Raw genomic sequence first — 14,687 nt, forward strand, 5'->3', positions numbered from 1 at the left:
TAGAAGCTTCATCTTTGTCTCCTCCTTTGGCAGAGGAATGATTATTGCCGTCTTAAGACATTTTGGAAAAATACCATTTTGGAACGACATGTTTATTAAAGTTGTTAGGTGATTCAGAGTGCTTTCTGGCAGATTCGAAAACATTTTTAAAGTTAGCCCGTCGGTCCCAGAAGAGGATTTATTTTTGATGGTATTAATTGTACTGCGAAGCTCTTCGAGAACTACGGGCGAAAAAAAGAAACTGTGTAAGTTTACATTATCATTAGAGAGATAAGAAAGTGGATCATGAGGAGGACATATGGTATTAGTTAAGTTTTTCGCTACATTTACAAAGTAATGGTTAAGGTTCTCAGGCGAGGTAGAGATATTGCTAGACGAAGAAGCTTTATTTCTCAACTCATTCACAAGATTTGTGTTTCAAGATTTTATATAGAAAAAAAACTAAATACCTTTTTGGAGGTTCGTAAGTAAAACTTACGCTTAGCTTAGTTTTCTTTACTCTTTCTTTTTACATAGGGCATTGTCTTTGTGGTAAAGACGTCATTCCTTTTTTTGCTTAGTTCTTCAATAAAATATTGGATATTCTGAACAAGATGGATTTAATAATAAATTCTGACGTATGCGAGGGGCAATTGTGACCTAAAAAAGGACTTACATCCAGGCCATTTATATTTTCAAATGTCAATGTTGTCAATATCTTTCTGTGATCCTTTTGATGTAAAAAGCTTGATTCTTCTTCCAATATTTTACTTATAGTGAGGTAAGTGTAAGCAGTAGCCATAACTACATCTTCACTAGGGTAACAGAGGCTTTGGGGCCTTTGGCCTTTTTGAGGCATATTTAATGCACTTCTTACCCGAGAACTACTAGTAGGAGTGAAATTATCTCTTTTAATAGCTGTCAACCATTTTTTACGAAGCTCGTCATTTTTGGGGAATATAAAAGCAGAAACCGTGGGACTCCCTCTATAATTCCCGTGACAATTTGGAACAGAGCATGTAAAAGGCATGCTACAATAAAATGTTAATACCTACCCTTTAACACCTATCTTTTGATTATTGTAAGTAACCATTATAAAGTACTATGCAGACTGGCGGCGAAGGTTTTTTACTCATTTAGGTGTAATATCTTGATAAATACTTCTAGTTCTTACCTTAAAATAATTAATAATAGAAGGAGTACGACAAGCACAAAAGTTTGAGTTTCCCTATGTGGAATGTCTGGTTTGGATTTTTATTACACTGTTATTTTATCACAATTTTCTGATCACACCATGCACTGAACACTTTTGCAACACGTTTGTTTAGTTCTTAACAAACGTGTTGCAGAAGCACAACAAACTAGAGATAATTAATTATTTCTGGTATGCAATCGGAACGAGAAACCACTACCGGCATTTCAGGTTAAAGGTAAACAATTTAATAATGCGCTGCCTTTGCCGCCATATTTGCCTTGCCCATATCATGTTGATTGGCCTTGAGTTGAGGTGGTGCTGGTCAAATCAAATCGCAATGTTGCCAGTTGTTGGCTGGCGCACTAGCACGGTTCTGCAATGTGATTGGGCGTATTTTTCATACGTCATCAATTGGCACTTTAAAATTATTTCAAATTAAAGTAATTTTGAGGGCCTATAAAAAAAATTATTCAATGTCATGGAACTATTTTTTTTGGATAAATATACTGAAAATAGTCTTCTATTTCAGATTTTGTCCTTGAATTGGGTATTTTATTTTTTGTGAAAGTTGTTAATTGTTAATTTTTAAGTTTAACTTGATATAATGTCATTTTGACAGAACGTCAACGGTTTCTTGTAGACGTATCTGTTTTAAAAAAGTAAAGTGTTCTCGAATAGTTGAATTTAAATATTTTAAATAGTTTTCTTCTTATTCTTTGTATTTTTTTGTTTTGGTTTGGAAAGAGATAAAACTTTCCGAAACGTTAAGCATTTTTTTTTGCTTTGTTAGGCAAATTTGTATTACTGTAAACATAACTTCTGACAAGCAGCGTCCGTTTAGGTTTAACGCAGAAGTGTTTACAAAAAATAACTATTTTATTTTGTAGATTTTTTTGCAGTGCAGTGGCGAAATACCCATAAAGGATTTTTTTGGAGAAAAATAGTATTACTATCTGAATAAATCATCGTTTCTCCGCTCCGTTTCTGAAACTAAACAGACCGTAGCATCCTAGCGAAAACCAGATATTTTTCAAAGACGTCAAATTTTTCAGGTAGGTAACTATCAACACTGTAACCCGTCCTTTATTTTTTTCGCTACGTCTCTCTCTCTCTGTCTTTCGCCCTCGCAAACCGCGATTATTATTTCGGGCGTCGCGACGACGATTAGCGTCGTGTGCAACAAGCGGGCCCCCCTTCCCCCCCGCCCCCGTGCCGACGCTCCCATGTTTCCGTCCTTGTCGCACCCGATGCGAAATTTCAATTTTCTAAAATCGACAATTCCCCGCACCTTATACGGTCAGATCCACAGGAAAACGAAGAAAATGCAGTGGATCGTTTAAAATATCGTCAGATTTTCAATTTTCTATTATACGCTTGCAAATTTATCCGAAAATTTCAATGTGGCGCGTCCCAATCGAGGACACCTGTTGATCAGAAGATTCAACAAGTGGTCGTCGGATATTTTTAAAAAGCGCAATAATTCTCAACCTCTATTTCCCAAAATTAAGTCTTAACCATTAAATATATAACAAACTATTAAAAAATAGTTATTTCTATGCATATACTAGTCAGAAATTGTTAGAAAAACGCTCTGTTTTAGGCCGTTTTTCTGCATCTATCGCTGACGACCTGTTGATTCTTGATCAACAAGTGGTTGGTGAGTATGGGATGAAAAAGTATGACGATTAAAAGGCCTTTACCGTTGATGTTCTAATACGGTTTGTACTGAATAATATGGCTGGTGTGTTTTAAAAATGTTATTTTTAGAATCTATATGGTTTCGGGTTACCCGACGTTAAAAATATAATGTCTAAGACGTAGGCAATAATTATTTTAATCGAAGTCAGAAATTGAAAAATTGCGCGATCGGAAAGTGAAATTATTATACAAAATGGACGGAAAAATAGTGTACTGTAATACCGTATGATCGAAAAAAAATGGCGTCCAGTTGGCTTGGAAATGACGATCGATGACATCTCCAATAAAATTTTACATATAAAATGACAGCCATCTTCGTTTCATAGCCATCGCTGGCGCCGTTTTTATTCGATCATACGGTACTTGTAAGTATTGTACAATACTCGTAGCATAAATTAATCATTTTCAACGTTTTCTAAATTTGGTTTGTATATTCTGACTGTTTTTCGGTAGGAGTCTGCAATTTCTTGAATATTTTGATATTTTTATTGTGTACAATACCCAGTCTGTGATGTATATCTTCCATTTTCATGACATAATTGCATGCTTTTGTCTTTCTGATATTAAATTAGGATATCTGATGGAATTCAGGCTTGGAATTAAAAAAAAGTGTTTATAATGGTTTAGAACAGTAGCAAGACTCAATTTTAAGGCATATCTAAGGCATATTTAATTAAAGCCTTAAAAACATCAACAGCTCCTGTTGATTAAACACTTTGAAAATCGATTAAGCATTTCAACGAGGTGTTAAAATTTAGGCATAGTTACATTACACTCATTACAGTTGGGGGTTGGAACCTTTGGTGTTACAACAGCAAAATAAAACATTAAACTACCAGAAAAGTTCAAGTTCTTCACATCCTTCAGCGTTAATCAACCCAAGTTGGCAAATTTGAGATGTACAGGGTGGTCCGAATTGTATTCAGATAAAAATAAGTAAAAAATTAATTTAAAACTGCAGAAGATGCTGCCAACTGCCGCAGTTTCCCAAATACAATTCGAACCACCCCGTATACTCATTAAGTATATAGAATAATCTATACCGGGTGCGTCTCAAAAGTGGCTCATCTCTATAACTTTTTTATTTTTCTAGATAAAAAACCGAGATTTTGTTTGTTAGTAAGTAAGTATCTATACTAATATCCTTGTATATGAATTATATATAAAATCCTTGTGACTGACTCACTGATTAATCACGATCCTGCTCAAACCACTTAACGTAAAAAAGCTCAATTTTGGCATACAGGTTGATTCTAGGGTGTAGAGATTCGATAAGAAGGGATTTTTCGAAATTCCAGTTCCAAGGGGGTGAAACCACCCCTCAAATATTACAATATTTTTATTTTAAAAAACGGTCAAGTTTCCGAAAAAAACGCTTAAACACGTATATTTTATTTTGCTTTTTTACATATTTTAAGATTTTTTTAAAACGATCCTGCTTAAAGCGCTTGAGGTAAAAAGCTGATTTTTGGAAAACGGATTGACATTAGGGTGTAGAGGTTCGATAAGAAGGGATTTTTCGAAACTCGAATTCTAAGGGGGTGAAACCACCCCTCAAATTTTAGAATATTTTGATTTAAAAACCAGTGAGTTTTTCGGAAAAACTCTTAAACACTTATATTTTATTATTATATTGTTGTTTTACATATCTAAAAAAAATTTAAAAATTTATACAGGGTGTTTCATAAAATATGACCATTGAGTAATCACGATTCTGCTTAAATTGCTTGACGTTTAAAGCTGATTTTTGGCAAACAGATGGACTGTGGGGTGTAGAGGTTCGATAAGCAGGGGTTCCCCTTATTTCAAATTTCAAGAGGGTGAAAACGCCCCTCAAATATTACAATATTTCTTATTTAAAAAAAGGTTAGTCTTTCGGGAAAACGCTTGGACACCCATAATTTATTTTGTTTTTTACATATTTTGAAAATTTCTTAAAAAATCATACAGGGTGTTCCAAAAAGTTGGGTAATTCATTAACCACGATTCTGCTTAAACTGCTTGACGTAAAAAGCTTATTTTTGGCAAACGGATTTTTCGAAAGTCAAATTCCAACGAGATGAAACTACCCCTCAAATATTACCAAGTTATATAATAATATCGCCATGTTGTTTTTTCTCATGCTGACATAAATGTGAGAAAATTTTATCCAGTGTGTATGTTAATGGAAATTCTAGCTTTATCATCACCATTACAAAAGATTAATTCGACGCGAATGAAGTTGCGGGTACAAATATTTAGCAAAATAAAAACATTGATTCACCACATAAAACGAAAACATTTTACTTTTGCACTAGACGCGTCCTTCGCTAACCATGTTAGCAAACTAAGGAGTATTAATCGTCTGCTCATAATGCTAATATGGTTAGCAAAACGCGAGGGGTGTCTCACTCGGGTAAAAAATGTACACGTACTGCCAAAATAATCTTTCGCTGTCAAGCGACTGCCAATGACTACGAAGAAGACTGCCTATGACTGCCATGTAATTATTACAGGCGACTGCCATAAGACTGCCAATGACTGCCAGCGACTGCCAAGAAAATGTACATGTAATTCCAATAGTGAGACACCCCTCGGCAAAACGCGAGAGGTTCCAACCATGTTCCAACCCTCAACTGTTATCTAGCATATTTATTCATTATATTCTATCGTACAAAGCAACAATAATTTCTCCAACAGACTACATAATACCATAGAATAAATATTTAAAATATGAACAGATTTTTCTTATTTATCAGATACTTTATCAGAACTACTATAAAAATTCAATATGACCACCATAAGAAAACAAAAACATGACTGTTGTCCAAAATCTAGGAAATCTTTGGCAACGGTAAACGGCAGCATTTAATTTACCGCAGTCAAAAATATAAAACTACGAAATTAGGTTGCAATAACTGCAAAGTTAACTAATAATATTTAGTACTAATTTATCTATTAATAGTACAAGAAATTATTATTTATTTAGAATCCATGTTAGAAACTTTTAAACAATATGAATAGGGAACAAATAAAATTACACTATCATTTATCTATTAATACTAGAAAAATAAATTTTCTTTAAGGTTCCATGTTGGACGTTTAAAAACAATAATAACAGACTGCAAATGATCAGACCTGTGGGACGAAGGTCACTTTATAAATGTTTATTCCGAATAAATTTATGTTCAGATCAAAACACCGTCGAGGTGAGAGAAAAATGCAGAAATTTTAAAAATAGACCAACTAGTGACCTCTAACGGAACATTTAGGCACTTGCAGCTTTAGACAGTCGATCAGAGATGGCGCCACCAATGCTTAAAGTGAAAGAAACAGTACACAACACTAGATTTTAACGCTGATTTCTTGGTTCTTATCTGATAAGAATTAAATTATTTTAATGCCTAGACTTATTACTCACCAGTTTAGCATCTTGGCCGTCTGCTCTATAGATTGGACCGTCTGAAGCTGGGGACTGTCTGGAGCCGCCTCTTGGATGGTTTAAGGATCCATATCCAGACAAGTTCGTGTGGACACCGCTACCGGACACCGTGCTTTGCAAATCGGCCAGCAAGGCGTCTGAAACAAAGCAAAAACAAAAAAGTTTAATATTTATATCATTCATACTGCTTGGAATTTTTGTGAACTTTAAAATCTCGTCCATTTTTGTGAATATTGACAATTTTTAAAAATGAAAACTATCTGACTAAAAATATCTACTACATACAGCTATACAGCGGCATATTCTGCAGATAAAAAAAAGTTCATATAAATTTATGTCCTAAAACGCTTAGTTTCATTTTTATTTCGATTTTTTCCAAATAATTTTTGAAGTAACGTCAATATTTGGATGAAAAATGGTGTCTGAGAGTTTTTTGACATGAGAAATTTGATTTTGATGTCAATATTACTCCTATTTGTAGGGGCGCCACCTACATGTCTTTTAATTGTTTTGAAGAGTAATAACTTTTCGTCCGTACCTGTATAAAACTACTGAGTGAAAAAATTTACATTTTCGTTACTTTTTACGTAAAAAACGTCTCTTGGTAAAAATTGCTACTAGCAACCGTTCTCAAGATATTTAGTATGGAAATAGTCAATACATATGTCATTTATTGACAAAAAATTAACACGTTGAGTAGATAGTTATTGACAGAAATTATACATTTCTGTCAATTTTTGATTTTTTTTAATTAATCATAAATTTTTCTACGAAAATATGATGATAAAATAGTTTCTGTTGAACTTTTGGCACAACAACATTTTAAATTTATAATTTCAGTCTAATAACCAATTAGTGAACAGTAGTGTTTAATTTATGTCAATGATGACAGGTATTGATAATTTCGACTCCAAATACCTCGAGAACCATTTACATTAAAGTCTCATGAATTCAACAATTCAACAATCTTTTTTTTTTAATTAATTATTTATTTAGTCATCCATTCATACTACTTTCATGATTGACAAAAAAGTTATAAAAATAATGAAGTAGAAATCTTGACTTTCGCATATTTTTCTTTATGGTAATCTATACTAATATATAAAATCCTTAAATGACTGACGCACTGATTAATCACGATCCTGCTCAAACCACTCAACGTAAGAAGCTCAATTTTGGCATACAAGTTGACTCTAGGGTGTAGAGGGTCGATAAGAAAGGATTTTTCGAAATTCCAGTTCCAAAAGGGTGAAACCACCCCTCAAATATTACAATGTTTTTTATTTAAAAAACGGTCAAGTTTCCGAAAAAACGCTTAAACACGCATATTTTATTTTATTTTTTACTTTGCAGCTAGACTACACCAAGCTATGGCCAAGAGTGGGCCCATCCCCAACATGGCACTTAACAAACCTGACGGAAGTTGCACGAAAGGAGATGAAGAGAGAGCTAACCTCCTACTTCATACACACTTTCCAGGTAGCATATCTATTGATACGCAAGTAGCTCCGACCGAACCCCACAATCCTCGCAGGGAAGACTGGGAGACGGCCAAGCTAGTAATAACAGAACAAAAACTGAAATGGGCTATTGACACCTTTCAGCCTTATAAAAGAGCAGGAACAGATGGGATTTTTCCTGCCCTTCTAAAGAAGGGTCAGGAAATAGCTACACACCATCTATTAAACATTACAAGGAGCAGTTTAGCGATGGGATATATACCAACCATCTGGAAAAGAGAGAAAGTCATCTTCATACCCAAAATAGGCAAAATTGACTGGGCTAACCCGAAATCATTTAGGCCTATTAGTCTCACATCGTTCGTATTAAAAACGGTGGAAAAAGTAGTGGACAACCATATTAGAGTAAATCATCTACAGGTTAAACCACTGCACGATAGTCAGCATGCATATAGAGCGGGCAGATCCACAGACACTGCTCTGTACCAGTTAACTGAGCTAATACAGGCAAGCCTGGATAGCAAAGAAACAGGACTTTGTGCCTTCTTGGACATTGCAGGGGCGTTTGACAATATACCTCACAAGGTGGTCAAGCGATCTCTTGAAACAAGAGGGGTGAACAGTACGATAATTCGCTGGTTTTGGGAAATGCTCTCAACACGAACAGCAGAGGCTGAGATAGGTACCAAAACTGTAGTAGCTAAAACAACGCAAGGAACTCCACAAGGAGGAGTGACCTCTCCCCTACTCTGGAGGTTGGTAGTGGATGAACTACTGGAAGAATTAACTCTAGCGGGAATACACTGCATAGGGTATACAGATGACATAGTCATCATTGCACGGGGGAAACATGAAGGCACCCTGTATGATATTATCCAAAGAGGATTCCGCATCGCTGAGAGATGGTGCAGGACTGTCGGGCTGAGTATTAACTCAGATAAAACCGCAGTAGTGCCATTCACCAGAAAGCGAAGTTTGAAAAACTTGAAAAGAATCCATCTAGATGGGCAGAAAATACCGCCATCACAGGAAGTAAAATATCTGTGTATAACCCTGGATAGTAAATTTCTCTGGAACAGGCATATTAAGAACATTATCAGCAAAGCCACAAAGGCTCTCATGATATGCAAAAGACTGGCGGGAAATAGGTGGGGCTGCGCCCCTAACATTTTGCGCTGGATGTATACCATGATAGGAAGACCCATGATTACTTATGGAGCAGTTGCTTGGTATACAAAACTAGAGCAACGTACAGCAAGGCAAAATCTGTGTAAAGTGCAGAGACTGGCATGTATTTGCATCACAGGTGCCATGAGAACATGTCCAACAACAGCAATGGAGGTCATTCTAGACCTAACACCACTGCATATTGTCGTCGGTAGTTATGCCAATGCGACAATGATTAGAATGGTCATTGACGGAAACACTACTGGGAGAATTTTCAGGTCAGGGGCTTGGAACACCCTCAAAAAGAAAATTCCACTTCTCCAACTCCCAGTTGATGACATACCAAGAATTTACAACTTTGAGAAACACCTCACTGTAGTATTGAGTAATAAAAAGGATTGGAAGAAAGAAACGCTTACTCTGCATATAAAAGACCATACCATCACGTGGTATACTGATGCTTCCAAAACCAAAGCAGGGATAGGGATAGGAGTATTTGGGCCGAAAACTAAATACTCTGAACCAATGGGCACCTACCCCAGTATCATTCAGGCAAAGATTTTTTAAAAATGTATACAGGGTGTTTCGAAAAATCTGATCATTGATTAATCACGATCCTGCTTAAAGCGCTTGACGTAAAAAGCTGATTTTTGGAAAACGGATTGACTTTAGGGTGTAGAGGTTCGATAAGAACGGATTTTTCGAAACTCGAATTCTAAGGGGGTGAAACCATCCCTCAAATATTAGAATATTTTTTATTTAAATACCGGTGAGTTTTTCGGAAAAACTCTTAAATACGTATATTTTATTTTGTACTTTTACATATTTTAAGATTTTTTAAAAATTTATACAGGGTGTTTCATAAAATATGACCATTGAGTAATCACGATTCTGCTTAAACTGCTTGACGTTTAAAGCTGATTTTTGGCAAACGGGTTTGGGGTGTAGAGATTCGAGAAGGAGGGGTTTCTCGAATTTCAAATTCCAAGAGGGTGAAAACGCCCCTCAAATATTACAATATTTGCTATTTAAAAAACGGTTAGTCTTTCGGGAAAACGCTTGGACACCCATAATTTATTTTGTTTTTTACATATTTTGATTTTTTTTTAAATCCTACGTTAATTGCACCTCATAAAAAGTTGAGTAATTGATTAACCACGATTCTGCTTAAACTGCTTGACGTAAAAAGCTTATTTTTGGCAAAAGGATTTTTCGAAAGTCAAATTCCAACGAGATGAAACTACCCCTCAAATATTACCAAGTTATATAATAATATCGCCATATTGTTTTTTTTCTCATGCTGACATAAATGTGAGAAAATTTTATCCAGTTTGTATGTTAATGGAAATTCTTTCTTTGCTTTATCATCACCATTACAAATGATTAATTAATTCGATGCGAATGAAGTCGCGGGTACACGCTATAGTTATTTATATTATTTCTAATTTCAATAGTTCTTTTTTGGCAACTTTTACGATAGATATGTAATATAAAATCAGAAAAATCATTAGAAAATAAATACTCCAATATAAAAATGCAATTCCTTAACTACTGTACTTGTTTTTTTTTTAGTAACTAATAAGAGATTAAGCACTTAAGATAGTACCTAAAATAAAATTAAAATTAATATTTTACGATAAAACTTAAAAATATTTTCTGCAACATATGCATTTTCATTAGAATTGTTTCCAGAAAAATTTTCAACAATTTACCAATTTCTGCAAACTCGTCAACACAAGATACGGAAGCCATGAAATTCCTAAACTAATTTTCGGTTCCTTGCAAAATTGGGAAAACCACTATTTTTTGTATATCCGTTCAAATAACAGAACTTTTCAAAACCCGGTTTGTTTAAACTGATAAAATACGCAACCGCACAGAACAATTTACTTACTGAATATTTAGTCGTAAAAATATGTTATCGTTCGAAGATTTGTTTTGCACAGGATGGTACTTGCGAAAATTTCGCAAGTTGTGCATAGCTTAAATACTGGTACAATCAAAAATGTAACGATGAAGTTCGCTTTGACTATATTGTTATAACAGTTAAAAAAAATTTTGATCGTATTGTATTTCATACATGGTATCTACACAATAAAAAAAACTATCTTCATTTTATACAGGGTGTAAAAAAGCGCACCAAACTTCAGTTGGGTCATACTAAAGATAAGAAAAAAGAAAAAGTTCCAGTTGAAAGGGTAGATAAAAATACTTTTATCCATAGCAATTGTTAGAATTGCCTTCTTATTATTCAAAACTGACTGATTTCGACCCCAGAAACACGATTATGAGTTTTTTTTCGCGATTTTTTTTTGGAGATGTAAGAACATTTTTGATAGTTAACTTAGATAACTACGTATAAAAATATGCTGTAAAGATTTACAAAATATATTACAAGTGAGAATTGGAAGAGGTGTAAAGCCTTTCTAGAGCTGTAACTTCCTCAGAATTAATATTTTATTTTTATCTGTGGTATCAACCACTAAAGTTTGATACAGTATTTTTTCACACCTTACACATATTCGCTGATTTATCTAAATTTATTTATTTTTTAAATAAATGAAATTTAAAATTGGCCAGTCCAACTTAGGGGCCAAGAATTTGTCAAATACTACAACAAAAGAAAAAGGCACTCACTATCCAATACCCAATATGATATATTACAATTTTTAATTTAACCATTTTTATTATATTATTCTATTCATATATTAACATAAAAACGAACCAATACATCTTTGGCAGTTCAACAACTTTAATATATAACAAAGGTTCATTTACTTAAATGTACCGTCACGTTTTTTTAATTATACTACGACCAAAATACAAACAAAATGATTTTAATGTTAAATTAAAATATTTTTTGGAATGTTACAGCAAGGAAAATAAAAAATGCATTTAGACACCATAGAGTGAAACCTGTAATTGGTAACACACGCCCAAAAACACTATCATATCAGAAATAATCTTAGACTTAGTACAATAAAAAAGGTTTTAACATACTAACAGACTAATAACTAATAAAAAAGGAAAATTCTACAGTATTCCAATCCTGTCTTATAATCTATATCTATACACATAAAACACTGGAAATAATGTGAAATATTGATTATTCATATTGTCTGCCAATGAACTGGCTTGACAGTTCCACTACTTGGAAAAATTAAGCAACATAATCTTCAAAATTCAAAGAAACCCTATATGACTGAAGCAAAATGATTTTAATGTAAATTAAAGAATAGTTATAATTATAAAAACTTTTTTTGTTCACTTCAAATATAGTTATTACTCAAGGGAATCTCACTCAATTTGTCAAAAGCAAAACAAAAGACCGTTATAGATACTTTTAATTATACCGTATGACCGAAAAAAACTATCAAAATTTTGATCTAATAACAATTTGACATTTATACTATTACATCAAAAGCAACTTTTTTCCAAAGCCTACCATGACTACACTGAATCATCGTTTCTTGTTCACTGTTATTAATATCTTAATTATTAGATATTAATACATCTGGTATATTATGGTATTCTGGTATTTCGTCGATTTTAAAATAAACTAACTGTTTCTATTTTATGTTTTTGTTAGAATGAGCATAATCAAGAGGGCTACTGATACCGTGTTGTAAAAATAAGGTCATTAAGGGCTTATTTTTTGGTATTTATTATAATTTTGCTAATATCTTCAGTTTGAAAGAAGATATCAAGATGCGACTTTTTACGCTTTTACTACTCTTTACTATCAGCTAAAATTACATATACTATCGTATTTAATTTTTTTGAAAGAAACGCGCTGTTTGTTAAGTTGGAAAAAAGCGCCCCCTAGGGTCTACGTTCAAAACCTTATTATTATTATTTTTATGATATAATATAGAGTAAGAAACGCTCTTTTAAACGAGCCCTCGTTTGTTGGATTCTGATCATCCAGAGAGAGTCCGGATTTAAATAAAGATAGATCTAACCTTCCCCCACCACTTTATTTTAGCAGATAGGGGAAATAGTTCTAACAAAAAAAATCCAAAATTTACTGAAGATTATGAAGCTATTATTTATAGTACCGATTATCAAGACAAAATTCCGTAAAAATTCTATTTTCTTATTTTCCATAGCAGTTGCGCCCCCTAGCGGCCGTTTTACAAACTTGAAAATAATTTCCAGCAATTTTTCATAGCTCCTTTAGTTCTAAATATTTTTTTCCGTAAGCCCTACGGCTAATACTTTCCGAGATACAGCCGAGAGCTATTCTTAGTGATACACCCTGTACACAGATTATGGTATTCTAGATACAATAACCCAAGGCAAACAGCCTCAACTATTTAATAAAAACTCAACTAAAAATATTTGAATCTTCTTCATCTGGAAATTATATAAAAATAGTAATAGTCCAATAAAAGACCAATCGAATCCTTCTGTTCTAAAAGCGAATTTATGACAAATTTTCTTTAATATAAAAATAGTTCATTACATGTCTGCTGCAAATATGCGGGAATATGTAATTGTTTATTTTAATTAGAGATGTTTTTAAAACGCCACAACCCAAATTGCCGTCACACTAGAAAATTAACATGAAGGTCGTTTATAATAATGCATGGCTGTATAGTAGACTGTCCAATTGAGGCAATTACTTTGCCAATAAAAGTAATCTTGAAAAAAAATAAACAATAAGAATATTGTAGCTTTTAATACAAAAGGTGATATTGTATGTATTAAAATTATTGTATATACGCTGTAATGTTTGTAATTTGATATGTAAACAAAGTAGTAAAGAAATAGTTAATGGGTTACCCAACTGACAAACAAATCTAAATATAAGAATGTTATTTATAACTGTTTATAACCTCGCAGAATCTTTTTAAGAAGACATACATCTATTTAATAATAAAAGATTTACAAAGTTTTCAATATCAACATTTTGTTTTTTCTCGTATAGTTGACACATGGCAACATTAATTTATAATTTGGAAAAGTATACTAAAAAGTCAAATAATGCTTAAAAAAATCATCAAAATCGGCCCACTAGAACAGAATATATCAATATTTTAAGGTGTCCGTTTTTCGTGCCGGTCAGTGTATTTTAGAGTTATTATACAGGGTGTCCCAGAAATAAGTGCAAGTATTTTAACTGGTAGTATATTTCAGCCTCAGAAACACGCCTATGAGATTTTTTTTTTGCGAAAAAATTTTTTTGAAAAAGTATTTGGATTTTTTTTAGTTTTTTTAGTTAAATTTACAAGAAAGAAAATCCAGAAAATATCCAGTTCGGTTCTCAAAATTTAAGCAAAAAAGCATTTTTGTTTAAATTTAACTAACAATAATAATAATAATAACTAGATTATTTTGGACTTACTTGAAAAACGGTAAAGAGAAAAAATGTTTCTTTTGACCAGATCTACCACCCCTTAAAATACTTGCCGTTATTTCTGGGACACCCTGTATATTTAGAGTAGCTGAATTTCTTGACAGTGATATCATATTTTCGAAAAAAAACGGCGTCCTGTTGGCTGGGAAATAACGATCGATGACATTTCCCATACAAATTTACATATAAAATGACAGCGATCTTCATTTCATAGCCATCGCTGACACCGTTTTTTTTTTTCGATCATACGGTATCTAATCCTATAAATTAATTGAAAATCGCTATTCAAGAAACTCTCGATATACCATTGGCGTACTAATGCATCATTAAAAAAACACGATACAAAGCCATACATGGGGCCCAACTACAAAAAGAGTACCTAAATATGTGAGAGAAGAGAGAAGCTAC

General features: G+C 33.2%; 1 protein-coding gene across 6 annotated transcripts in view; it reads right to left on the bottom strand.

Moving 5' to 3' along the window:
* LOC115885587 (leupaxin) overlaps window positions 1–14,687 on the bottom strand; it is a 73,042-nt gene that overhangs the window by 37,071 nt on the left and 21,284 nt on the right. For 5 of the 6 annotated variants that reach the window (XM_030904543.1, XM_030904541.1, XM_030904542.1 and 2 more), the window contains exon 2: window positions 6,273–6,430. In XM_030904543.1, the coding sequence (XP_030760403.1) occupies window positions 6,273–6,430 (158 nt within the window). Of the gene's footprint in view, window positions 1–6,272; window positions 6,431–10,632; window positions 10,767–14,687 lie in introns of those variants that run through there. The other variant, XM_030904544.1, reaches the window with a different exon arrangement.

Source organism: Sitophilus oryzae, unplaced genomic scaffold, assembly GCF_002938485.1.
Source record: "Sitophilus oryzae breed Bouriz unplaced genomic scaffold, Soryzae_2.0 scaffold_402_pilon_pilon, whole genome shotgun sequence".
Taxonomy (NCBI): Eukaryota; Metazoa; Arthropoda; class Insecta; order Coleoptera; family Curculionidae; genus Sitophilus; species Sitophilus oryzae.